The 27,685-nt window shown below is 51.7% G+C and overlaps 1 protein-coding gene across 13 annotated transcripts in view; it reads left to right on the forward strand.

Annotated features, from left to right (window-relative positions):
• DAB2IP (DAB2 interacting protein) overlaps nt 1–22,936 on the forward strand; it is a 210,694-nt gene extending 187,758 nt beyond the window's left edge. For 12 of the 13 annotated variants that reach the window (XM_049832022.1, XM_049832026.1, XM_049832021.1 and 9 more), the window contains 8 exons: nt 2,302–2,538; nt 4,146–4,347; nt 5,005–5,183; nt 6,822–7,695; nt 10,589–10,741; nt 14,477–14,679; nt 15,695–15,782; nt 17,424–22,936. In XM_049832022.1, coding sequence (XP_049687979.1) covers nt 2,302–2,538; nt 4,146–4,347; nt 5,005–5,183; nt 6,822–7,695; nt 10,589–10,741; nt 14,477–14,679; nt 15,695–15,782; nt 17,424–17,591 — 2,104 coding nt within the window. In that variant the 3' untranslated portion in view covers nt 17,592–22,936. The remainder of the gene's footprint in view (nt 1–2,301; nt 2,539–4,145; nt 4,348–5,004; nt 5,184–6,821; nt 7,696–10,588; nt 10,742–14,476; nt 14,680–15,694; nt 15,783–17,423) is intronic. The other variant, XM_049832023.1, reaches the window with a different exon arrangement.
• The last annotated feature ends 4,749 nt before the right edge of the window (nt 22,937–27,685 follow it).

Raw genomic sequence — 27,685 nt, forward strand, 5'->3', positions numbered from 1 at the left:
AGGAAAGTCAGGAATGCATGGGAAGTTTGTTCCTCCAGTCCTGCATTTCTGAGGAAGGCTGGAGCAGCTGAGCTGCTGCTCTGAGTGGTTCCCCCAGTCCTTTGTGCTCAGTGGTTCTTGGGAATTAATTGGGCTGATGAGTGTTCGGGATTGGCCAAGGTATCCTGACAGCTAACGATCTTGCTTTAAATAGAGTGCCAGAGTGTGCATGTTCATCTGCCGGATAGAGTCAGAGAGAGGAAAAAGGTTTACAATAACTGAAAATTGTTATAATTATGACATAATTTGGACATCTGGAAAGTTTCAGTGTAAGCAGAAATTCAGCATGTGGAAGCTCGTTACTGGAAAGTTGGGTAATGAATTATGGGCCCGTTTGTCACATAAAGCTGGCTAACTGAATTCCATCCGCTGTTACACAATTAAACTTTTATGGTCTCCCAGCCTGTGATAGTGAACAGTACTGACGGGCTGTATGCAGCCGGTGCATACATTTTCAAGGGTTTACTTTCCAGTAACTGTACAACCTGTCCTGATCATTCAAGCCTTAAATTGCTTAAAGGATTCTCCTGTTTCTGGGCAAATACCATGAAGTAAAAGGGCTTTGTCCAATTGTATGGATCAAGCCAAAGACAGAGGAGAATTTATCCAGCCAAAGACGTCCGTAACGTTATTTATAAAGCACAGGGTAAAAACTCACGAGTGTGAAAGCCTGAAGCCAACGCGGAGCTGAACACGATGGCAGCATTTGCCAAGCATTTCCACGGAGTGTCACCGCCATGTCCGAAGGTCGGAGAGAAACCCGAAAACCTGGAGCGCAGCTACGTGGCCCTCCGTGTGCAGCAGCGCTGTGCTGAGCGGGCTGCCTGGGGTGGGAAGCGTGCGGCCGGGCAGTGCCGTCTGCGGCTGGCAGATTAACGAGATGAGGGGCGAGGGCTCTGCCCGCTGAGCGTGCACGCCACCGGCTCAGAGGATGGCCGCGGAGCTAGAGGCTGTGGCTGTTGGGCTGCAGGGTACGCGCCGCTCTCAACGGACCGCAAACCCCGCAGGTCCTCAGCTCTGCCGTGGGGCTCCTCTGGGTGCTGCTCCGTTTCGGAGCCTCCCACCTGGTTCTTGCTGCTGCTGGACAGTGGATGGTGTCTCTGGCCATGCAAGTCCCCTGGTTTTCTCTTCTTCCCAACTCGGGTGAGGTTCAACCACAGGGCAGTCAGTCCCAGAGAGGGGGGCAGGCCGGTGAGAAGCCAGCTGACGTTGCTTTGCTTCTCCCAGACAGTCCCCGCAGGAAAACTGGGAAACCGTCCTCTGAAATGGCTGGTTTTTAAGGAGATTTATGGCCTAAAATGGAGTCCAGCCCCCTCTTTAGTCTGCTTTTGTACCATCCAGCTCTGGTTTTGAAACAAAGACGGTGGTTGCTGGCCAGGCCAGCCTCCAGGGCGGGTGGGGAGCTCTGTACCAGGGACCCAGGGGACCAACAGCAGCACCGTGGGACCCATTGCCCGCCTGCTCCCGTGGGTGGGAGTATCCAGCTGAATAAATAACCCATGCTGGGAACAGGATAAGGTGGGAGCCCGGAGCTGGGGAGCGCCGAGCAGAAAACAGGCAGCAAGTTCTCTGGCGATAAGGGCTGTTGCAGCAAGCGTCTGCTGGACCCAGGGGAATTCTGGTATCCAGGAAAGCCAGGCTGAGGTCTGTGCAGTTACAAGGCTGGAGTAACTCCGGTGGGGCTCCGCGTTTGTACTCGTCACAGTGGGATTTGATCCAGGTGCTTGAACATGAGTATTACAATTCGCACAGCACTCCCTCCAAGCACCGGCTGTGCCGGTGGCCCCAGTACTGCTGGCGTTTCTGCCGAGAGGGTCCCATGATGCTGCGTTTCTTCAGGAGACACTCTCCACCTTGGTGCCTGAGCTTCCCCCCCAGCTGGAAGTGCCCCGTGCACAGGCAGCTGACTTGCGATGAGCTGCTTTGCACAGTTTGTTTCATATCTGTCTTCCCAGTTGTCTGGGGTTTTGGCACCCAGGACAACGGGGAACATTAGTCTGATGAAAGCTGCTTCTCCTGCAACTTTACGGAGCAGCTTTGCTTTTTCCTGTGTGGTTTGAGTCTCCTAAAAGGACGAGAGCCTGTGACTGGTGTAGATAGCGGTGCTGTTGTGGATCAACAGGGTGAGAAGGCTCTACCGTCGTACAGGTCTGGGTGTCACACCCCACAGCTGATACGCACCATGTTTAGCTACTGCTGTGTGGCTGTTTGAACACGCTGGCCTTGAACTTGCCATCCCTGCATGTCCTTCTGTCGTTCCAGTGTCTTCCCAAGGGAGCTCAAAGAAGTTTTTGCCTCCTGGAGACAAGAATGCAGCAACCGAGGCCGCCCAGACATCAGTGAGCGACTGATCAGTGCCTCCTTATTCCTCCGGTTCCTCTGTCCGGCCATCATGTCCCCGTCCCTCTTCAGTCTCCTGCAGGAGTACCCCGATGACCGCACTGCACGCACTTTGACCCTCATTGCCAAGGTCACCCAGAACCTCGCTAACTTTGCCAAGTAAGCCGGGGTGCAGGGGCCGGAGGGGGCAGGTCTGGAGAGGGTGAAGGAAACTCCGGGTGTGTAGGCAGAGCCACAGCTCCGGCATCAGGAGTCCCCCACTGGTCGCTGCTTTCCTCAATGGAAAGGGTCTGTTTCCCGTTGGCTTTTTCCCCTGCGTCGCTCTGGGACCCATTCCCTCACTGTCGGGTCAGGGAGATCATTTAAGTTTCCAAAACAGGACGTGTTTTATGAGCAGGAAAACAGGCTGTTTTGACCACAGGGACGAGCCGGCAGGGTGGCGGCAGGAATGCCCCGGCGCAGTCAGGCACTTTGTCCCGTGACGGCTGTGCGGGGCATGGCTGGCGGCAGTGCACTGCCTGCCTCCAGTCAGAGGCACCAGTGGGACCAGAACCCAAACAGCAGCAATGGTGTGCGTAGCTCGGGAGCTGGTCTTTCCTTCCTCTGGGCTCTGGGACCTTCCCTGCTATTAAAATGCAGATGTCTGAACTGGGAAGGTATGAAAAGAGAATGGGGACACTATCAATTTCTAACTAAGCCCATTGGTTTGATGGAAACAAAGCAAGAGATTTCTGAAAATCTTTCAACTGGCTGCAGCTCTGAGCTACTTATCCTGAGCTCTGATAACAAAATGATGAGCTTTCTGAAACGTGAATGGACAGTTTCTGTCTAAAGCTTCTTAGATTTGGAAACTAGCTTAGTACACACACTCACAGTCAGGGATGCGCATACATGCAAGCAGACACAGACGGAAGACATACAAGTGTGTTACGCTAGATGACAGAAATTCTCTGTATTCCTGACCAATCCCTAACTAAAGGGTTTTCAGATTTCCAGCACTGTGCAGGAAAGACTCTTTAACTAAGCTGACATTAGTCAAGCCAAAGTGATCAAGCTGAGCTGTCCTGCAGATGGCACACAGCCAAGCCTCTCCTCACAGAATCACCGGTACTGGCACAGCACCAACTGCTGCTGGTGCAGTTGAACCATAAGACCCTCCCTGTTGTGCTCTAAATAAGACATCTGACTGAAAGCGAAGTCTGGGTGGAGTGCTTGGAGGGCAGAAGGAGGTTGCAAGAAGCCCAAGGGGACAAATGGGCTGGCCCAGCTGCAGGTGTAGCTCTCCTGGTTGATTCCCAGAGTGGTTGTGCCGGGGCAGCAGCCGGCACGGCTGGAGTTAGCTTCAGTGCCCGTGGAAGAGCAGGGAGAGTGCAGGATTCCTACCACCATCATTCACTGGGCTTCAGTCAGTTGATGGTGCTTGGTATTGCAATTTCTTTATTTGCAGTGACAGGTCCTATTTCTGGAGGCTGTGCCCTGACCCAGCAGTAAGATACACTCCATTACCAAGAACAGCTTTGTTTCTCTAGCTTTCACCTTCATTTCTACTGTGGAGATCCCATGCTGACAAGGACTTAGCTGGTTTAGGCTGGAGTAAATTTTGGTTCCGTGATCAGTGAGGTGTACCAGGTGCCTGCGAGCAACCTGGGGATCCCAAAGACTTTGAAGGGTTCAGATGCCAGAGGAAGGCGTATGTACCTACCCGTTCTGTTGACTGCACTTCTGTTTAGAGGATTTAGTTGAAATTTGTACTGCTGTCTTCATAGGTTTGGCAGCAAAGAGGAATACATGTCCTTTATGAATCAGTTCCTGGAACATGAATGGACTAACATGCAGAGATTTCTGCTGGAGATTTCCAATCCCGAAACCATCTCAAACACAGCTGGCTTTGAAGGCTACATTGACCTGGGCCGGGAACTGTCCACTTTGCACTCGCTACTCTGGGAAGTCATTTCTCAACTAGAGCAGGTATCCGGGGGGATTGCAGGGGCAGGCTTTGGGGGAAGCGCAGTTGGCCAGTGCTGGGCCTCTGTTCCACACCACACACCTCCCCATGTCCAGCAGGTATCAATCCATTAGCTATATCTGTGCACAGCCCAGCTGTTACTAACCCGTAGCACTTCCCCAGCCTTCGCACATGCTGCAGAAGTAGCTCATTCTCTATGTCCTTCTTTGAGGCAGGTGAGTATAGCTCTTTCCCTCCTCTGCTGTTTATCACTGGGGGGTGAGGATGGAGAGGCAGGTGGGAAGAGAAGGCACAGCTGCTGAACACCAGGATTTTGTCTGCCCCAGCAGATTCAAAAGGTTTCTTTTAAATTAAAAGGACTTTTGTCAAGAGGCCTGGACCAGGTTTGACTATAGCTGTCATCTTCTGTATCTGAGCTTTGTTAATCATGCTTCTTCCTCTGCTCCACAGCAGCAAATGGCTTCTAAAGCCACATGTTCTGGGACATCCCGTAGCCTCAGCGGTGGGGGTAAATGATGGAGAAAATGAATGTTGTTAATGTGATTCACTAAAGAGACTGTCCAGCAACTGGCAAAGCCCACAGTTCTCTAGCAAAAATACAAGATATTGCTAGTAAAATACAAGATGTTGGTAGTAATTCTGCTCTCTTTTCTGCACAGGGCACTGCAACAAAACTGGGGCCTCTGCCTCGGATCCTGAGGGATGTCAACTCGGCACTCAGTAACCCAACCTGTGTGCAGGTCTCGGTCACAGCCGATCACACCGCATCCACGCCTAACGCTGGCAACAGCATCTCTGCGGGGCTACAGAAAATGGTGATAGAGAATGACTTATCTGGGTAAGAGCATAAAAGGTGGCCTGGCCACAGACCAGGGAAATACTGACTATTCATCTACTGCCAAAACCTGAGCACCTGCGGGGACAGGCAGGACGGGGTGTAGGGTGGAGTTGCCTGATCCATTGACTAGGCTTTTCAGTTGCAGAACTGATATTGGATGTAGTTCAGCGCTGAATCTAGACAAAGCAGTGGGCGGTAGTGCAAGCACGTGGCTCCATGCCGGGTCGCTTAAGAGCCAAAATTGGGGATGTGGTTTTGGGAAATGGAGAACTTGGTGGTTCTGGTCCCAGCTGTTGAGATATGGCTGCAGAAGTAAAATGTTCATCCTTTGAGGACTTGAGGGCTTGTTTGTGCTAACCTCAAAGTGATGGGTATCACCATTAATTTCATGATCTCTGAGTATGCAAGATTTATGGGATTGGCCTTATCCGTCTTTGTAAGACATAGGGTATATATGTGCTGAATTCATTGAGATCCAAATCTGGACATTTCTTTAAGAGCTGCCAAACTGTAGAAGCCTAACAATGAATTCCAGTCTACTCTGTCCAGTTTTTATAATACCGAGTGTTTTTAATGATGAGCAGTGATTCACAGACACTGTCACCTAACTTACTTTTTGGCCTAATTGTGTAAGGAGTTTCATTCATGGGGAAGATGACTCTGTTGCAGACCTATAATGTTTCTGTTTGTGGAAAATGAAATGGAGCCCACACAAATGGAAAGACTCTGCTAGTAAAATAGTTAGTAAGTGGAAACTACGTAATATTTAACAGTTTAATTAGGAATAAAAGGCAGCAATGGCGCTGGACTTGCTCTAATCAGAGCTTTCGTCTGTAATGCTTCCCAGCCTGAGGTACAATTATTTAAATGCAATGGTATGGAGGATCTCTGACAACATGCTTTCACCCAAATACTTGCTTACAACACACCATCTTTGATCAGCAGTATATTCACATTAAGCAACTGCAAAGCTCTTTCTTCATATCCCCAAGAAATCAATATTGCATGAATGTCTGTTACAGCAGGAGGAATGGGTGGATAACCTTCAGTTGCTAGGCTTTAGCTCTGCCGTTAGAGCTCTCTGTCTGACCCTTGGAAGCCTAGTGTGGATCAGGCCCCCATGGTGTTCCATCCTGTACAAATATTGGCCAATGTGCCCTCAGGAACTTACTGCCCAGGTACAGAGCAGGGGACGCGAGAGTGGCACGGATGCAGCCGGTTGGAAGCAGAAAGGGTGACGCGTGCTGTCAGCGCGATGAGCAGATCCAGCCGGGGAGGCAGAGCCCCCCCAGAGCGTGTCTGCGATGCCTCCCGCACGGCACAGCGCTCTCACCACGCGTCCGCACGCCCCTCGCTCGCCTGCCTACGCCCGCCTGCTCCTGCAGGGCTGGCCCAGGGCTCCTCCGCACCCCTCCGTCCTCCCCGCTCCCCTCGCACCGTCCCTCCCCGCAGGCAGACCTGGCCGGGCCAGCCCTGCCTCTGCGCCCGCAGGGGCTGCGTTACGTCCCCGTCCTGCACAGCTGCGCCACGCTGATTTCTTCTGAGTGATTTCGTTTTTCTGCTCCGGTGCAGCATTCACAACTCTTCTTTTTTGTTTTGTTTTCCTCTCCTCTTCCTTATGCACTGACTTCCCCGCAGTCTGATAGATTTCACACGGTTACCATCTCCAACCCCTGAAAACAAGGACTTGTTTTTTGTCACAAGGTCTGCTGGGGCCCAGCCCTCGCCTGCCCGAAGCTCCAGTTACTCAGAGGCCAATGAGCCCGACGTGCAGATGTCTAATGGCAGCAAGAGTTTGTCCATGGTGGACTTGCAGGACAATCGGCTCTTGGACAGTGGGGCCAACGCGCCTGGCACGGCTGACTCCCTCAATGACAGTCAGTCGTCCCTCGGGCAGTTGCAGGGCGTATGGACCGCACGGACTCAGCAGAACAGCGTGACGGCCATGGCCACCGTGCGCCGGGTGGGCCAGACCCCCACCACGCCGAGCGGCGAGAGCGCGCCCGGCCGGCCCCAGCTCCTGGCACCCCTCTCCTTCCAGAACCCCGTCTACCAGATGGCCGCCGGGCTGCCGCTCTCCCCCCGCGGCCTGGGCGACTCCGGCTCCGAGTGCCACAGCTCGCTCAGCTCCCACAGCAACAGCGAGGAGCTGACGGCCAACAAGCACGGCTTCGCCGCCCCCGCCGCCAGCGAGGACTTCACCCGCCGGACAGGGGAGCTGGCCCGCCGGCAGCTCTCGCTGACGGAGAAGGGCGGCCAGCCCACCGTGCCACGGCAAAACAGCGCGGGACCGCAGAGGCGGATAGACCAGCCGCCCCCGCCGCCCCCGCCTGTCACCCGGGGCCGGACGCCGCCCTCCTTGCTGAACACTGTTCAGTACCAGCGACCCTCCAGCGGCAGCATGATGTCCTCCTCGCCAGACTGGCCTGGCAGCGGGGCCCGGCTCCGGCAGCAGTCCTCCTCCTCCAAGGGCGACAGCCCCGAGATGAAGCAGCGCACCATGCACAAACAGGTGAGTTCGGGGGCCGTACCCGCTCTGGGCGTTGAAGGGGCTGGGCAGGGCTCAGCCCGCGGACTTGGAGAACAAACCGGCCAGTGGGCATTGCTGCAATGGGAGGGGACGTCGCTGCGGCTCTTGAGTTACCGCATCGGTGCCGACCCCGTCGGCGGCATCGCGTGTGGGGATGCGCCTCGGCTCTTGTGCCCGGCTTGGCCTGAGAGGGAGGCCCTCCGGGGAAGGGGACGCAGACCAGCGTTCGTTCTCTGTGTTCCTCCGTTGCGTGGCACCTTGGCGTGTGACTGCCGCAGGGCGGCAGGTGGCAGAGACACGAGGGCGATGGCAGCCATGCCTCCGTCCTGCGCTACCATCTTGTCACTGCTTTGCCTCTCCATGCCCAGGCATTCATCCCATGCCATAGTCAACCCCGCGCCATCTCCCAGACTTGGACCGGGCCCTAATCTTCTCTTGTGACTAAGAGCCTCCCTGCTGCAGCTCCTGTCCCAGCGGAGCCACGGCACTCCTGGACGCTCCCATTTGTTTGCTCTGCAAGACCCTCCTGTAAGTGCTTCAGGGGAGGTGAGAGCAGTAGAGAAGGAGTGTGCTCCCTGTCGAGAGTGGAGTTCCTGCTGTGCAGAGCTCTGCAGTGATTCAGGTCCCAGACCACATGCTGGTCTGCACAGAAATACGTTTTGCTATTTGTGGTGCTAAAATTGAAAGCAGTAGGTCACAGACCCAGGGCCCTCTGGTTTTCCTGGCATGGATGAATTGTTTTTCTAGTGCTCATTTATTCATTCTACATTTCAGAGCTAACCCTATAGAAAATTAACACAGTAGGGCCTCTCAGTGCCTAAAGGAAGAGTTTTAAAAGTAATGCAAACCCAGAGGATGTGGACAACTGGCAAGAGCTCGCTGCATCTCAGCCCGGAGACAGTATTAAGGCACCTTTTCAGCAGTACGGTGTTGAAAGAGCAACCGAGTTGGTGTAACTACCTTTCCTTTACAAGGCAGCTGTGGAGGCCTTTGTCAGTGCTGCCCATTGAAGGCTGTTTTGTCAGCCGCATCTGGAGCTGTTCTGTGCATACGGTATTGATTCATAAGCGCTGACATTAGCAAGCATGCCATGTAGCAGCATTTGTATATTGTGGATCAATACTCATTAGGTACAGAGGGCACAGAGCTCTGCAAGCAGCAGCAGCCTGTTCGGTAGCAGTTTCCTCCAGAAAGACAACAGTGAACTCTGGGTGACCTTCGGAAAGCCCTGGCCAAGTTGTCTTTGCAGATCTTTCCTCCACCCACCCCTATTGTCCTCTCAAAGTTTCTCTCAAGACCTGAAGTCCTCAGAATGCCTTTCCTATCCTTAATCTGCGCATTTTACTTACATGTTAGGAGCATCTGTAGACCATAATGAAGCTGCTTGCTCATGGTTGGTGGTACTAAATGCTGTTTGAGAACAAAGAAATCCCATTTGGTGGCCATTTTAGTAGAAGTCCATGAACCTCATTCCTGCCAGCCAGAAGCACTTCCTCTACTTCTGTAAGTTCATCTGCTGAACTGACTTCCAAACTGTCCCAGGCCAGACGAGACGTCCTTTTTTACTTCTTCAGAGAAGGAAGAAAGAGGCAGAAGGACTCGTGCACAGTGGGCTGAGCTCTGTTCGCTGACATCCTTTACCAGCAGCCTTTACGCTGCTGAAATGAACCCGGGCGGCCACTGCTCCTTGGAGCCAGAAATTCTGAGCAGCCAACACAGGTCGTGCCCGAGCTGGAGAGGCAAGAAAAAGCAGAAAGCCACAAACCAGGGGAGGATTTATAGCAAGCGATGTTCATGAGCTGAGTCTGAAACTTCTGATTTAAAATTCTGGAAGTAGAAGACCAGACTGGAAGATGGCATGAGAAAGCCCCCAATCCCAGTGAGGTGACTAAACCAGTCCCCACTCCTTCTGCGTACAGAACCTCCTGTTCTGCTTCTTGCCGGTGACTGGGTTTCTTTACTGTCCAGACGTTTGAATGAAGGAGAAAATCCCCGACATTTCTGACGTGTTATCTTGAATTCCCGTGACCAAGTCATCCAGATCCCTTGTGTTCATCCAAGAAACTGCTTACTGCAGTTTACAATGAGCCAGGATGGAGGGGAAATAGCTGGAGATTCACTTCCTCAACCTTGTAATGTGGTTGGAAAATATTTAGGCAATGCCATTTGCAGTCCCTGCCCAGGCTAGGACTGAAAAGCAGCAGCTGTGTCACTAGCTCTCTGACTGGAACAGCTCTGCTCCTTGAGCTCCCATAGCTACGTGAACAAACCTAGAGATAAACTCCTACGATACGAAGCATTTAGACCTCTCCAGCATCCAGTGTAGTCTCAGCCAAAAAGAAACCTTTCTTCTCCAAGAAGGCACCTGCGTGATCAAAAGTAGCGTTTCCGTTTGCAGAGCTGGTTTTATCTGTACGACATCTCCCCAGCGAGCAAAAGGACGGCTCAGTAAAAGATGCTGAAGAGTTGAGTGAAATCTCTGCTTGCGGAGTGAATATACCACGTCAAGCCACTCTGCCTGCAGCTCGCCGCCTTCTCAGGTCATGTCCTTCTGAGGTGACAGGACCTGCTCAGAAACCTGGGCCCGTTACTTTCAGCAGGACCCCACTGCAGTGTGCCGTTGTACGTCTGTTCTGTGGGGGTGGCACAGGGAAGACTTTGGCCTGTCAAAGGCTGTTTGACCTAAAATCGTGTGCAGATGCAGAATAGGAGTTGTTCTTACCCCCAAGCCCTGACTGCTCTGGTAGCTCAGACTTGTTCGTTGCTGTTTGAGCAGCAGGGGAGAGGGCTTGCTTGGAAGGAAATTCTCTCACCAGCTTCATGACCATTTCTGTTACAGGTTTTTCTTTTGTTATGGTTGTATGTTTCATTGTAGGCCCCTTCTCCTGTGAACCCCAATGCCCTGGACCGCACTGCTGCTTGGCTTTTGAATATGAACATGCAGTTTTTAGAAGATGAAAGCATTGACCCAGATTCCAAGCACAGGGATAAGCTCAGGAATAAGGACGAGCTCAGCCAAGCAGAAAAGGTAAAACCTGATTGGATTGAAACAAGTTTCTAAATAGAGAGAGGATTTCCTTGAATGTCGTTCATCTGAGCACCCTGGGGACAACGTGGGCTGTGTGGCAGTCCCTGCCCAGGAGAGAGGGGTGTCAGGTTGCTCTTGGCCCTGCTCAGCCTCACAGGGCGATTCTGGGGAAGGTTTGGGAGGTTTTCACACACTCGGTGACTGGAATTACCCTCTGATGAAGGCAAGTAAGAAAAACAGAAGCCAGGAATCAAGTGCTGGTGCTGCTCTGCGACAAACTCTGACACCAGCCAGTGCCTGTTACTTCCCCCATTCCTACTCCGTCTGGCTGCAGGGGAAGAGAGCTTAAAAAGTGAATTAAGCACACCTACAAAAGTGATGAGAGTAAGGTACAGGCAGCCTCATGCCTCACAACAGGGACATCTAGCAAGAAGCAACTTCCATATCAAAAGGCTGTAAACAGACCTAAACATTAAGTCCAGATTCTGGTCTCGGAGACACCACCGGGGCCTGGGGTGACTTTAGTGGTGCAGCGGCATCGCCCTGAGCTTATGGCTGTGTCACACAGAATAGGGCCTGACCAGTCTGGGGGTCTGTCAGGAAGTCAGTTCCAGAGTATTCAGTCTGAGCCCACTGTCCCGGAGAGGCCCTGTGCTGCTCGCGAAGCAGAGGGTAATGCTCGTGTCTCCTCCTTCCCAGATGAGTCTGCGGTGGGACAAGCAGGGAAGAGACAGAATAGGCCTGGCCAGGGCTGACAAAGTAGGGTTAGAAGTAAGGATCCAGCAGTCAGGAGCTGAGAAGATCCCATATTTGCCGATTGCTGCTTCTGCAAGGTGCTTTCTCAGCAGCCTGGCTCTGCCAGGACCGCTGCAGTTGGGCACAGTTAGCTTTTGGGATGTTTCCTCAATGTGCTTCTCCTCTGTCACACCAGCCTTGTGTTACCACCCAGTCCCACGGAACTGCAGACATCACCCTCCCTGAGCCTCTTTCCAGACAGGTTTCTGTTTTTGTTAACGATAGCCTTCCTGTTCTCATTTTGCTGTGCTGTATCGTTTTGGGACTGTCGCCTGTTAAATTCAAGTGAAATGCCAAAGGCAGGTATCACAGGGACTGGGAGGTACAAGGCGATGGCTCACAGCTGCCCCAGGAAGAGCGTAGCAGAGTTTTGTGAGAGTTCAGCCCATTTCTTAATGGGTTTCTGCTCCTTGGGTAGTCCTGAAAGTACACAGACATGTACTGATCAGAGAGCAGCTGACAGAAAAATGTACCTGTTTAGCAGACTTTGTGTGCAGAGGTATAGAAATCTTGCCTACCACCTAAGCAGAGACACCAGTAGGCAGCAAATCGAAGAGAAGGCGTTGTCAGACTGGTGCATCGTGCACTGGGTTATTGCTGCATTTAGTCACTGAAGGGCTTCTCAAAGGGTTCAGTGCTCATTTGAGGCTGCAACGGAGAACAAGAGTGGCAAGCTTTGCTGTTGCAGTGGAAGTGGAGTGAGGTGAAATGCCGAAGGACCACACACTAAGAAATGTGTGCTGGCCTTGTCCAGCTCACACCTGCCAGCTCCCGCAGGCAGGCAGATGGCCCTCCGGTATGGACACGGTGCATGCCAGGCGTTGTCATTAATCCCGTTCCTGGCACCTTCTCCTGTGAAACGGGCTCAGCTTTTACCAGGTGGGCACTCACAGGGACTGCTCTATTTCTGTGCCAGCCCAAGGGGCCACTGCCCCCCGGGACGTGCCAGGCTCACCCCATCCTGCGCGGGGAGGGGCTCGCCAGCTCGGGTCCTGCTCAAGGTAGACAAGGGTAGGATTACAAACTCTGACGGTATTGCAGCAAACTAGTCCCTGTCCCAAGTTCAGAGGGAGCCCCCACTTCCCAGGAGCCTGCTGTCTCATTCCCATGCAGCATCTTTTGTTACTTTGCTCTCACATCAGTCACTGACATTAAAGATCACCATTAGCATAATCTCTCTCCCCATTACTGTAAGACATGAATGGTAACCGAGAATGAGACAAATGTTCTAGAGACAGGAGCGACTCCTTCCGTCTCTGAGGCCTCTCCTGCTATCATTTGAGCTCACTTATGCTGCTCCTATTTTAAGGTTAGGGTAGGTATTTAATCTTTCCTGTTCAAGCAACTCCCTTCTGTCTGACTTTAGTGCTTCTGTGCAACTGTATGGGCGTTTTGTGTTCCCTCATCGCTCCAGGTTATGTGTGCAAACCGTGTCGTTTCAGTGCCGCACTAAAAGCTTTGCTAAAGGAAAAATAGAGGGATCTGTTGTGTCTGTCCCTGCCCAGGCAGAAGGAGCTCAGAGGTCCTGCCCTTCTGCCAGCCATGGCTCGAATACTTTGGCAATTCAGAAAGGCCATCAGCATCGGAAATTTTCAATCCTTGGGCGTTACAGTTAATTTTGCTGTCAGCCAGTCAGTTAGTGGAGTGATACTAGGAAAGCAATGTGGATTTACATGGGCAGGGGGTCCAGCTGACCGGTACATGGGCAGCAGCCTGGCTGTGTTCCCCTCTCATGACCCGATCTGCTGGTGAAACTCCCCAAAAGTGGGACACAACCAAGTAAGTAAATAAGTAAGTCCATCGTTTGAGCGCTTACACACGTGGCAATGGCCAGAGGGGAAGGCCGTATTTTCAGCTAACCAAGTCAAGACACAATTAAGTGCATTTCTGTCAATTCATGAATAACACTTGTAGCTTTGTAACAGACTTCATGACTCAGATTGAAGTCTTTTTCCCATATCTGACTCTTTAAAAGCATCTTGTCAAATTATCAGCTGCATGTTAATTCTAAGGTTATTCCAGTTGAAGGGTTTTTTTAAAGAAAATTTCCAAAGGTAATTTTTTTGAAGTTAAAGTTGGGGTTTTTTGTACAGCTACACACTGCCTTTTCCTTTAGCAAAGCAAGTTGTACTGAGTGCTGTGCTTCTGCAATAGCTGAACCCAGTTTTACTGAGTTAGAAAGCTCTTAATTTTTTTAATTGCTTTATGTGATTATTCTGCTGCTGATTTTTAGCTTCATCTGAATGAACAGTACAACTGTGGGGTCTTGGCTTCATGCAGCAGCTCTTCTCGGATGGAACCCTGGTTTGACACCTGATCGTGTTTAAAATCCTGCACCCCAAAAGGCAGTAGTGCTCACTGCCCCTGCTCACGCCAGCGAGTTGCCCTCGCCTCGATGGAGGGTGACCACTTTGTGCCGAGACAGCAGTGCCTACGTCTGCCACTGCTGCAGAGCCTGCTGCCTGGCAGGAGGCAGGCAGCACTAACAGCTCGTGCTTGGCTTCCAGCACGTCCAAAGCGCCCACCTTTATCGTTGTAGACTGAAGAGCTCGCGTAAACCCAAAATCCCACCAGTGCAGCTTCTCCTGCCTGCGTTTAGCCCTGCGCTGTTAGTGTGAGGAAGATGCCAGATGCGTTTGCCATTCGCTCACTCTAACCTGCATTCCCCATGTGAAATGCCAGACTCTGCTAACAACCCATTCTCTGAACCTGCCAGTGACCTGCCTGCCCAGTGGAACGCAGCATCGCTCCTAGCGCAGTGTGGAGAAGACTGAAGAGGAGGTGTCGGCAAGCGGGGTTATCTGATACGGGTTTGCAGCTAGTCTAATGCAAGGAGAGGGGCATAACTGGGTCACGGGGAAACCCTGGCAAGGGCAAAGCCCTACTAGGTAACATGCCACATGTGTTTTCTCCTCCTGTGTCTGTCCTTGCGTGCTGTAGTACCAGCAGGACCTAGTGGTGCTGCAGGACAAGCTTCGCATCTCCAACAAGAAGCTGGAGGAATATGAGACTCGCTTCAAATGCCAGGAGGAAACAACGCAGAAGCTGATGCTGGAGTACCAGGCCAGGCTGGAGGAGAGTGAGGAGCGGCTCCGCAGACAGCAGGAGGATAAGGAGATCCAGATGAAGGGCATCATCAGCAGGTACAGGGAGATGGGAGCGCTGGAGGCGACAGGCACGCAGCCTGGCTGGCATTTAGAGCCGATCCCCACTCTGGAGAATCACGTTTCTTTGGAGCTGCAGGCAGGTTTCCCAGCATTTATTCACTCCTGCCTTCATGGGTTACAGCCCCTGCAGGGGATTTCAAGCACTGACTCTTTGGGTCCCCCCGTCAGTGTTACCTGGGACAAGGAAAAACCCTGACATTTTTCTGATTGACAAAGGCAAAACTTCAGGAGGGGGGAGCTGGCAGCCTGCCCCAGTTCTCGGAGGCTCTGGCAGGCTTGCTCTTCTGTTCATATGAGTGATAGATGTAAAGATCAAAACGTTCTTTTCTGATGTTTCGCTGAAGATCTCATCACCATCCCATTACTCCTAACTATAAATCCTCTTGTCCCACCCAGTGGGATGTGGTGTTTACGTTTGTCTAGCACATACACTGTTCCAGTGCAGCTAGCTTCACCTTTACCTGAGCCAAGCCAACTTAATGCTTTTAATCAGCCCATATAAATGGGTCCGCCTTCGCTGTTCTGTATCACTTAAGCTTTGGGACAGTCTGCTATAGAGAGCTCTAGAGAAGAGTAAGAGCCAGAAAAAAGACGGATTCTAAACTACTGGTTTGTGTGTAAGAAGAGGTAGCGCCAATGACTCTGTCTCCTTTGTGCTCGAAAGCACAACTGCGGGTCCCGGGAGGATCTCTGTGTGTGCCTCAGTATTGCAATTTCAGATGAGACGGTTTGACCTGGTATGGATGATGGGGGCTGCTGTGTGAGGCCAGTTCCATCTGTAGACTAGCTTCTCTGGTATTGCACATCTCTTCCGGTGTATGCGCTTCAGAGATGCACATCACCTCTTTGCTGCCTTGGTGTTGAGGACTAAATGACAACATGACCTGTATTGTTCACTCTGGGTGGCTGATTTAGACGTGTATGAGACTAGTACCTGGGCTTAGCAGAGCCCAACAAATCTAATTTTTTTTCTTGTCCATTTGGCTACCAGACTGATGTCAGTTGAGGAGGAGTTAAAGAAGGACCATGCAGAAATGCAGGCTGCCGTGGATTCCAAGCAGAAGATTATTGATGCACAGGTGAGTCCCCAGTACCAGGGTGAGTCTGCCAACGTGCAGCCTCCCTGCCATGCAGCAGTGCCAGCTCAAGCACGGCGAGACTGTGCACATGGGTGAGTCAGCAGCAAGCTGCAGTCGGTGACAGAGCCGTTCGACTTCAGCAGGATGCGATTTACTGTCACAGCATTTGCATTCGTACAGCTATTTCCAGCCTTGGAGCTTGGCAGGTGACACAGAGGATGGCGGGGGGAGGTTTGTGGAAGGATCTTGCCCACATTTCAGTCAGTTTGTGGAAGGATCATATACCCTTGTTGGCTCAGTCTGAGGTCCCCAGAGCTTTGCTTGGTGCTTCACGTTCCAGTTGTGCTTGCAGGACCTGGATACAAGGAACAAACACAAAGCCTAGCCAGAGCAAAGCCAACGTGTTTTTTCAGCCTTTGGGTTGTGGCTTGCAGGATTGGGAAGCGCAGTTATTACTTTGGATTACAATGGCAGAGGAGCATCAGATGATGGGTGCAAAACACTATGCTTGGAAAAGAGAATCTGAAAATACGGTCCATAATCTTTTAATTTGTCTAGGCAGAGATCAGCATCTTCTCAGCAGCTAGGCCTTCCTACAGGTTGTGGCTAGGTGATAGTATATTCTAGGCTTACTCTTAACAACCCTATTAATCACTTGTGAGTCACTACTCGTGACTAATTTACTGTATAGCTAATTAAAAAGGCGATGAGACAGTAGTAACTTTGTAAAAAGAATCACTGTTTTTCTGTAGAGTAATTTGTTCAAAGCTAGTAAATCACCATACTCTCTTCTGCACTCAGCAAAGCCTAGCAGATACAGGGGCGTCTGTAAGGTGCTAGCAGTGCAGCCTGCAGCCTGCCAGCAGCTCTCGACAGGCTGTCCTGTCTCCTGCCATTTTCTGTGTTACATGTGAGGCTTTTACCATGAGGCAGTCTAAACTGTTCTCTTTTTGTCATCTCAGGCTGTACAATAGCGTTAGACTTGTCCATACATGGACCTCAAAGTTACGCACAAGCAAACTACGGTGCCCCTCTGAGTTGGTTCTGTTCCTTCGTGCCAATGGCAGACAGAGAGGGATGATGACTTGTTCAGCGTCAAAGAGCAGGAGTGGCAGAATCAGGCTGCAACATGGAAGCTCTTGCTCCCGTCCTTACGATACTGTAATTGGTGAGAGTTGCCATCAAAGCCACCCTGGGAGGCCACAAGTCATATGAACTATTAATTTACGCTAACAAAAATCAACTAAACACTGACAGGAATAACTATCTTGGGAGAGCTTGGTTTTAGAAAAGGAATCTTGTAATCTTTGTAACAGCTGCAGTCAGAGCAACAGTACAATGAATTTCTGTATAACTGAAGAATGAGAGAAACCACGTTACCTCCATTTTCTTCAGGATGCTAAAATTAATTTAGCTCATTGCACAGGCAGAGTACATTTGTGGCCCTGCTAATAGCAGTGGATTTGAAAAAATGCTGCCCTTCTTTGAGCACTTAAAAGCCCCACACCTAAGAATGCCAAAGAGAAAGGTCCTGGTCCGAGAGGGCTCTGGGTCGCTGTGTCAGGACAAGCCCTGGCGTCACGAAGGGACAGGTCTCCACGCCCTTCCACTGACTGTTCCCCTCTGCCTGTTTGTTTGCAGGAGAAACGCATTGCTTCATTGGATGCTGCCAACGCACGGTTAATGAGTGCCCTTACTCAGCTGAAAGAGAGGTACAGCATGCAGACACGTAATGGGATCTCCCCCACAAACCCAACTAAATTGCAGATTACAGAGAATGGAGAATTCAGAAACAGCAGTAATTGTTAACCCGTGGAGGGCGCTGCCGCAGGAGAGGAGGCCTGGCCAGAGAGACCGTGCAGCAGCAGGTGTGAGCCGCGGCTTCAAAGAACGGCTGCTCTCTCCCCCCAGAGAAACCAGCTCCTTACTGCGGACGGCGCGCTTGACTGAGCCTTTGTGGGAGATGCTAATGCCAGCACATTGAGGGGACGGAAAGATCCGAGTGTGAGATGAGTGGCATAAGGAAATAACATATATTTGAGAATCGCTGTCACTGTTGGATTTAAATCAGTGTTTAATGTTTAAACAAAAGTAACCTTTTCCTTCTAAACCGCCCAAAGGATATGCCTCACCCCTCCCAGCAAGGAATAACATCCTTGGCATTGCAGTAAGCGAAATAAAGGGAGCTGGGCAGAGCCTGCAGCAGGCAATGGCCCAGTAAGTCCAGTTAAAGCGTGCTGCTCGATGTAGCCGTACGAGGGATGGCAGCAAAGCTTGGCCCGCTCCTCCTGTGACTCCCCCTGGAGCACAGCCCTCTCCCAGAGCAAACCCCGAGCTGAGCCCGGCCGTCTTTCCTTACGTGGCTTTTGTGAGGCCACTGACTTTTACAGCGGGTGACTGTCCACGGGGCATTTACGCAGCTAATTAGCGTTTAATTAACTCCGCCCACATAGGGAGCACAGTCCAGATGAAAGGTCAGGGCGCACTCTGTGCGATGCGGTAGCCAAAGGGGTGCTGCGTGGGGAACCACGGTGGCAGGGCAGTGGAGCAGGGCATGACTGGTACTGCCGGGGCTGCTGGGGGTCCCTGGGCAGCCCAGGGGAGCGGAGCAAGCCCAAGGCTCTGGCACGCAAGTGGAGGGAGGAGCTGGCACCCGGAGAATGGCGACCTGATTCCTCTCTACGGCTTCTGCTCTGTCACAAGTAATGGGGAAGAGTCATTGTAAGCAATAGCCCCAGGGCACTGTCCCCACGCGCACACTTCTAGCCACAGAATAAAGTAAATGTTGCCTGAGCGTGGTCCCCGAGCTGTGAATGAGGTACAGGGGCTGGATTTCCTGGTGCCTGTTGCGGTAGAGGGGGAGTGAGGGGCTACGTGAAATGGCCAGCTTCTTGCTTGACAGAGGGTTCGTTGTGGGGATGTAATGCTCTGTGCAGAGAGTTTTACTATTTCTGGGGAGAAAAACAGACAAAGAAACAAGAAAAAGCCCTGAAGAACCATGAAGATCGGTAATTGTATTTCTTTTCTTTCACAGTATGCATTAGAAAAAAAAAGATCCCATTTTCTGGAATACTGTCCTCTTTAAATTGGGAATGAGCACTGCATGGAAATTAACCGGCTCGAAGAATGTAAAACATGGTCATAAGGGAGTAACCAACAAGAACAGCAGCCACCACCGAAAGCCCCCTTGTCAGGAGCACTGTGCAGGCATAAGCCAGGATTAGACTTTCCTAACTGCTGAAACACGCAGATTCGGCACATTCAGACACGTTGCGCTCAGCGGAGGGGTCACCTCCTTAACGGGGGATTGTGCCGCTGACCTGCCGCCACGGTGTGTTTGTTGGTTTGTGGTTTTTTTAAGTTAGTACTTCATGACTCCCACTCTCAGAGCAGGTCACTCGTACCAAGAGCCAGAGAGATTTCTCTGAGATACGGATGACAGTGTACAGTGTACAGGACATCTGCCTATTTCTCCCACTAAAGTTTAATACACTGCTCAACGCCTGTCCTAGCTCCTCCTGCCATGTGTAAATGTACAGTCAAAGGGACTAGGATGTTCACTGAGCTCCGCACAGCTTAGGTACCGTCTCCAGCCTCACACTACCTAGGCTGCCTGAGCAGGACACTGGTTGCCAGTAAGCTCCGCATTGCCATGCTGCCCCGCAGCCGTAAGGCTCATTAACAGCATTCTTCCACATGCACTTGTTTTCAAAATTAAAGATGCTTTTTTTCCTAAACGTTTTTCTGTTCCCTGGAAGCCCTGGGCCAAGCCCGGTGCGGCTTGGTCCTTGGAGGAGCGAACGTGTTGCACTGAGGTCTCCACAGCCCGCCAACGCCTGCAGAGTGGTGCAGTCGCACAGCAGACCCCAAACGGAGCTCCTCAGAGAAAAGTAATAACTAAGTATTTATGACAAGTACAGTCACCTTTGAATTTTGGAGACTAGCACAGATGGCTTTGAAGAACCTCACAAAACTGACAAGGTTACAACTGGAGAAAGACCCAGACAGGTTAGGAATATACAGGGTACTGTGAACCGTTGGGTACGTACACTTAACATCTGCCATTGTCTCAGAGTCAAACCCATTATAAGAACCCTGCAAAAAGACTATTTTAAACTGCTGTTGCCCTGACATGTATGTTTAGAGCTGATTGTTTTTGAGTTCCAAAATATTTGTGTTGCGAGAGACGGAAGTTTTTCAAGAGAGAAGTAACATAGAGGAATGGAAACGCTAACAGGGCACGGGGGCAGGCGCCCCACCAGCAACATGTTTCCATTCATACATGGAAGTAATTTTGGGATGCAGTCAGTGCTCTCCGTAAGAGCTGGAAAAAAAGAAACACCCACAAACCAATTGTTTAGTACTGAAGTACACAGTACATCTTAATCTTCTCCTCAACCACAAGCCAAGGCACTGCTCCCCCCCGCCCCGATCTGTCAGAAACTCCTGGTTAACCTCAAACTTGCAAATTACTGAACACACATTGTTCTGCTGAAATAGCAGGAATGCTTAAATCCTTTCACAGCGAGTTACTAAAATCTTAAAAGTTCCAGTGCCAACACCTTCTGGAGTTGTTGTTTAGTTTCCTGAGCCAGTATGAAAAGAAATTCAGGACAAAGTCTCGTTACAGTAGATTCCCCCCCCCAGCCTTTTTGCCTGTCTCCTTCCCCCGCAACTGTCAACAACTGGACCTAAACGTGACCCTCCCCTAAAAAGGTTTGGGGGTAGGTTTTAAGATCCAGGCTCAGTTCAGTTCTGTTACTTCAGTTGTGTTTCTGTTATTTATAAACTGTACATTTATCTATGTGCGTGTGAGTGTGTGTGCGCGCACACGTGTGCGTGAGCGAGCGCGAGGGAGCCAGCGAGAGCGTGTGAGCGCGCGTGAGCCCTGCGTGGCCAGGTTACCCGACGTGGCCTCGGACCTGGTATCTGGCGTAGCAATACCAGAGGCAATCCCAAGAGGTGCTTGCAGCACCAGAGCAAAGCAACCACTGTCCGTAATGTTTTGTGATCGGCTCCATTTTCTTTTTCATTCTTGCGCTTTCTACAGTAAGAGGCTGTTCTAGTGCAAACTCGTCAAAGTGTAAACAAAACAAACACTCAGATTTTTATCTTAATACAAGTCTTAATATTTTTTTTTGTAAATGTTTTCAGTGTTTACTGTAACGTATCTATCTCACTAACAGTTGTATATAGTAACTTACTTCTGGTGCTGCTTATTCGGTCAGGATTTGGTTGTATCTCACTGCTGTTTTGGAGAGGTGGACTCGAGCTAGCAAATCTGGATCCAGACGCAGGTTATGATTTCAGCCTCTTCGCTTTGGGGATCTGAGGGAAGAGAGAAGCCAGGGATCCAGATTTGAGGGTTAGTCCATCTCAAGGTTTCTGGTTTAAGAGTTTTGATTTGGGGTTTTGTTAAACTGTAGTGAACACTTCTGAAAAATGAGCAGAGTTTTGTGTGAGGGGGGATGAAATGGACTGAACAGTAGCCCAAGGTCTCTGCAGACTGTAAGTATCATCATTTTGGGCAGGGATTATGGCTTCAGTGCCAAAAGATTGGAGGGACCCAAGTCCTTCCCCATGCCAACTAATACTACAGTGTAGTCACCAGCCCCTCACCAGTTTAAGCAAATCCTGCCGCCATCCAAAGAGTCCTGTGTCCCTCTGCATCGTCATTTGAGTCTGGTTGGTTTTGTTTTCTGCTTCTGCAGTTGTAAAGCACTGATTGCACTGTGAGAACACGCTGAATCCTCTGGCCTGGCAGCCAGCCCCATAGGTTACTGCAGGGTGCAGGACACAGGTTCTGCTACTACAAATATTCCTAAAGGGAGAAGGGACTTGGTGGACCTGAGCGAGGCATCACAGGCTCTCCTAGGAAAGCAGTCAGCAACTAATCAATCATTTCCAAAGTTAGAGCACTCATAGGCTTTTCCTGTTACTAATGTCCATACACAGATGCAGTAGAAAACATACTGAGGTCTGTTCTGTGATGAACAAGGAGAGGATTTTTAGTCACAGGAGATGGAAGATGCCCCGATGCATTCGGCCAGGACAGCCACAAGGTGTGGCTCAGGGATTCGATCTTGCAAGGGGCTCATTTCCCCCAGCGATCCCAGGGCAGGGGTAGCAGCCCCTGGGAGATGCCTTTCTGAAAGCGGCGCCGATGACCAGCGGTGCCCAGCAGCTCCACCAACGTCACTGCCCTGTCCGTAACCCGTAGCTTTGCCTGGAGAGCGTGAAGCAGAAAGTCCAAAGGGAACAACTGTGACACTGTCCCTGGGGCAGGTGGGAGGGCTCCCGTTGCAGCACTCCGTCCTTCCCGCCCGCAATCACTGTAGGGGTCAACCTCCTTCCCAAAGGTTTGGCGTTCAAAGCAATCCAGGCCTCCAGCCTGGCCGCTGGGACCTGACGTGGGTCAGAGCGCACGGCCTCGTGGCCAGCAGGAGATCCCTCAACTGGCCGCAGAAGGGACGCTGCCCATCTCCAAGTAGGTCTCTGACTCTTCAGGGCAATTCCAGAGGAGACTGCTCGGTCGCAAGGCTTGGACGTGTGGCACCTGCCCGGCTGGTGAGAACTGCCAAGCCCTGCTCTAACCCTGCACAGATAACTGTTGCCTTTTTCTTTTCCCTTGGGGAAAATTACACATGGGGGGGTGGGAGAGGGAGGACGACAGCAGCATGCTAACATGCAGCTGATGGGCTTTACAAACCAAATCCAATCTCGAGGGTGTTGCACAACATTCAGAAACAACCACGCTTTGAAAAAGGGTGTCACGTTCAAGCATTGACTTTCACAGATCACCTGAGCTGTGACATTGCTGTAAATGCCATGTGGTTCTGCATCAGCTACCGGTACCCCAGAGTGCAGTCTCCATGTTCACATAGTCCTTTATCATACATCACTGTGTCTTAAGATATACCTCTCTCTGTATATCTGCTTAGGCTGATACTTGTTCCTGATAAGCAGTCGCTATGTTTTATATCCTCTTATAAAGAAAAACAAATTTTTTTTGTAAGTATGTTTAAAAACAAAAAAGCAAAGTGGAAGTGTTTGCTGAATCTCCTTCAGCTCCTTTTAAACTATGTAATAATGTACAGAGAAAGTTGTTGGTGTTCAAAGAAATGATGTGGCCGTGCAATTTATGTACATTTGCAATTAGAAATATTAAAGATTTATTTAGATATTTTACATAAGTGCTCCAGAACCTCTACTCAGTCATTTCCAGTTTTTAGAGCTTTCTGGCACATGCTGGCCACCTGCACACACGAATATTTGTCTTATCTGTGTCCCGAGACAAATCATCTGAAATGCTACTGCCAGTAGCATTTCAGCCATGGCCTGGCTCACCACCACCTTCCCGTCTTAGCGCCCATCACGTAGTTTCGGGGGAGGGCTGGGCACTCGGGGAGTCCAAGGGCCTGCAGCTCTCCTGGGACTTGGCCAGGAGCCACAGCTCTGATCTGGGCATTTGTGGCCACGGTAGAGGCCAGAAGGAGAAGGCGCTGTGGGAGGCAGCAGCAAATGCTCACAGCTAGTCCTCCATCTCTGACGCCAGCCAGTGTACTGAGGGTCAGAGCCCAGATTTGACTGGGACCAGAGATGCGGAACAGGCTGGACACATGCTCCCGTGGACCGAGGCAGCTCCAGAGGGAGGGCAGACGCAGCAGACGACTGTGGTCAGGCTCTCTCAGCACAGGGAAAAACACCACCCCTGGCCCTCTGCTGACAAGGAGGGCAAGCCGTCTGAATTCTGGCACCAAACTGTCCCTTGCCATCCCAGAAAAACCCTTCGCCAGCCCCTGCCTGGCCACGCTGACCCGCTGAGCTGCCTGGACGGCAGTGCTGGGGCTGCACGAGGCTGGTACTGCCCGGCCGCCCCGGACAGGCAGACCTTCTGCTGCCCACAGCCTGCCCCTGCGCGCCCACTGCCCACCTCTCCGTCCAAACCGCCCTTCTTCGTCGCTCCAGTAAAAGTAGCAGAAAACTTAGAGGAGAGTCATTAAAACCCTGGGCAGCATCAGCACCTCTGCCTCATTAACATCACCGTAATTAGCTCCTCTGGGAGAGAGGGAAAGACAGGCTGGCTGCATCAAAATGACTCGGGATGTGGAGACCGCCTGTGGCCATTCCTGTGCTCAGACAGCAGCTCCGCCGCGGCGGCACCGGACCCAGGCTGGGCACGGGGGTCTGCTGGCTTCCAGCAGCGTGAGCGAGCCAGGCGGGAGAACCCTCTGCTGCTGCTTCTGCCTGGAACCGGCAGCTGCCCAAGAAGGGAAGGCAAAAGCCACCCGGGCTAAAATCCTCCCTCCTGGCCCTGCCTTCCCCCTCAGACCCTTCCTGGCCACCCTGCAGCGCTCTACGCAACCACCTGCATTTAACTGCATCAGTCCTTTTGAGCAGGACCCCCACGGCCCCGCACAGGACTGCACAAAAGGCAGCATTTCCATTACGAGGGTGCAAACAACAGCCTGTCCTGCTCTCAAACTCCTCCCTGCACCGCCTCAAGGTGAAGGTCCTTGGGCAGCGGCTCTTCCAGCACCTCCCCAGTGTCCAGGTAGCAGCAACTGCTCCTGCTGCCCTTCCCACCACGGCTACAAAAGCCCCGAGCATCCTCCACGCACCACGCACCTGAGCGCTAATACCTGACCCCTCCTCGTGACACAGCCAGGCACTGAAACCGTGCTTTGGGGGAGGTTTGAACCTTTGGTCCTGCAGATCACCAGCGCCTCAGCCGCCCGCCTGCTGCTGGGCACCGCAGCGAGACCATCGCCTGAACCGCGCTCTGCGCCCGCGCCCCGGGCCCTGCAGCACAGCCCGCTCGGGAAGGTCCTGCCTGCTCCATCAACCCACGTCTCTGCTCCTTGGTGTTACCAGACTGGGCTGGGGAGCTCTCGTGCCTCCAAGTTTAACCTTGTTGATTTTGAAGGTTAAGAGAGAGAGGGAGAGAAAGAAAAAACCAGCCCAGGAAACACAGGACATCTCAGAAGCTGCTGCAAGGAGGGATTAGTCGACAACACCTTGATTTGAATAAAACCTCTTTAGCGGGCTGTTATGGCTTCATTAGAGCAGAGCTAAATTCTCAGCTGAAAATACCCAGAACATCTCTGTGCACTTGACAGCTTTCAGCATCTGAGACTCCGGAGCCCGGCTGCAGCCGCTCCCAGCAGGTTCAAGCAGAGGCACCGCTCCGCAGAAGGGCAAGGCTGGGAGAGGCGAGGCTCTGAATTGCAGATCAGCAGCCAGAACAACAACGGGAATATGGGACTGGGAGGCTGGGGATGGCAGATGTGTGTGTTTGAGGGGTTTTTTAATCTGAAGAGCCATTTTAGCCCGAGACTCATCAGCAATAATGATGTTGGAGTAATTGCACCCTTACAGGGTTTGTATTGGGTTTAGTAAGTGAGAGTCACTAGACTGCGGGCTGCTCACGGTGCCAGTCAGCATCTCCTCCATCACAACCCAGTAAGCAGCAGAGCCTTTGCCCAGACAAGGCTGAGGTGGTGCAGCCACGGTCCCACTCATCACCCCGGCAAAGCCGACTGCCACAGCAGCAACTGGCAGCTGCGAGATGTCAGAACTGGGCACGCGAGGCTGAGCCTGAGCCCGCTCCACCAGCGTGCAGGCTGGCCACCCTTTACAAACACCGGGGCACCTGAGCAAGACCATCCCAGGAAAAACTCACTGGCCAAAGAAAGAGTAAAACTCTATGGAATGTGTGCATGGACTAAGGGATGAATCCAGCAGCTCTCCTGATCCTGTGCTGGGAGTCCCAGCCCTTACAGGTGCAGGGCAAAATTTGGCAGTGATATCCTGAAACCTTAAAAAGCAGAAGACAAACTTCAAAACAACCATCCAAAATAATTAACTATCATGATTTTTAAGCCAGCCTTACAGATAGATTCCTGGTTATTAAACACTTGGTACTTGTGATGTTATGGACCAAAGTGGGCTCAAATCCTCATTTGCAGGGCACATAGAAGTGGGACATCACACAGAGCAGAGCATCACTGCGAAGTGATTTGGTGCAGAGGCTAAAGCTGGTTTGAAAGACCTTCAGTTAAGAAACAAGTTAAAAAAATACTCCAGGATTCTGTGATTGTATGTGTGTTAACCCCCCCGTCCCATCACAGCACAGCCTTCCAGAGACTTGCTCTTCTCACCATCATTACTAGAAGCTTCAACTCAACGCAGAAACAAAGTGGGGTCCCTCATTCCTGGCCAGCAGAGCTGCAGCCCCAGACGTGTTATTGCTGCTACAGGGACGGTGCTCCCTGCATACGAATGTGCAGCTGGTCCTGGGGGAGAGTGTGTTCTTGGGGTTAAGACGAAAACAACCCAAAACTAACTTGATCTCAGATCTCCTCACTAATGCAGGTTCAGAGCCCCTGCTGAGAAGTTACTGAAACACAAACAGCCATGGAAAAAGCTAATTCCGTTTTCTACTTCAGCAAGTTGGGCTAATATTGATAGACCAAGCTGCTGCAAGCCACGGGTGAGCATGGGCATCCCTGGGACTGTTATCCCCCTGCAGCACCCCAGCACTGGCTTTCTCCAGAGCCAGCCACCCGGAACAAGCTCTAGAAGAGTTTCCACTTCATCTCCAACATAGTATGTTTGCCCTGAGGCTGTAAAACAGCTTTTCATTGCCAAATCTCACTCATCAGGGTCCCAGCACTGCTGAGGGACAGGGCAGCAACTCTCCCACCTTCCCTCTGCTCCCCCTGCTCTCTCGTCCAGGCGAGTCTCATCCATGCAGGCTGTGGCTCCGGCCGTACCTCGCACATCCCGGGGAATGAGCAGCCGCAGCTCCCCTGGGAACCTACCAGGGATCAGATCCCCTCAGCCACCGCCTGCCAGGCATCTCAAACCAGGGAAGCCGGAGGCTTCCAGCACCTTTGAAAGAGGCAAATGCAAGGGTCCTGCCCACCGCGCAGCTGAGGACAAAGCAGCAGCCAGCACGGTGGCCACCGAGAACTGAGGAAGCGACAGCATTAAGCCAATACTTGTCAAGCTGGGGCCTTAATGGCACAGAAGAGCCTTTCTGTTTCAGTGGGAGAGAGGCAGCGGGGTGCAGAGATGAAGCTTATAGCCAGGCAGGGCATGGACAGAAACAGCTTGATTTCTGCTCCTCCAATAATAATCTCTAATCTTTGCTCCTGTCAAGCATCTTTCACTCACAGCTTTCCAAGCCCTTCACAAGCAGTCAGCTCCCACCCTCTGCTGCAGTGGGTCAACATCAGCATCCTTATTTTTACAACTGGGGCCATGCAGTAGGAGCACAACTTTCCCAAGGCCTTTAGCAAGCTACAAAAGCCAAACAGCTGAATTTCCTCCCTCCCCCTTCTGCACGCAGCCATCCCACGCACATGAGCCCAAGCTCCGGAGCAAACATCCTCTGGAGAAGTAATTCAAAGCCAGGCAGTAAACAAACCTCCGAAGCCTTGGCCCTAGAGACAGGGGGAGCATAGCTGCTCCCTGCCAGAGAAGTCAATAATGACAGGCGAGCTGAAAGGAAGGGGCTGGAAGAACAAGAGTCATTAGTGGAAACTTGTTGTTTGTGCTAATTAGATCATTATCTAGAAACTGCTATTGATGTTACTATTTCAGCTCCTGCTGCTGTTCACAACTTTATTTTATCCCTGTCTATCGACTGCCCACACTCTTCCATGTCCCACAGAAAGGACCGGCGATGCTGGCCCGCAGCCAAGCCGGGATGGAGACGGTCAGATTCTCTGACCCGAGCCCACTGCGGCAAGCACCAGCCCAGCACCGTGTGGACACCGGCAGCGAGAAAAGGCGAACGCACACGTGCCGGCGAGGAACACAACCAGCCATCCCAGGGAGGCCGACTGCAGCGCTCAGGGGACAAAGGCTGCAGTCCTTCCCAGCGACAAACTCCCCTT

This window comes from Accipiter gentilis, chromosome 29 (genome assembly GCF_929443795.1).
Source record: "Accipiter gentilis chromosome 29, bAccGen1.1, whole genome shotgun sequence".
NCBI lineage: Eukaryota > Metazoa > Chordata > Aves > Accipitriformes > Accipitridae > Astur > Astur gentilis.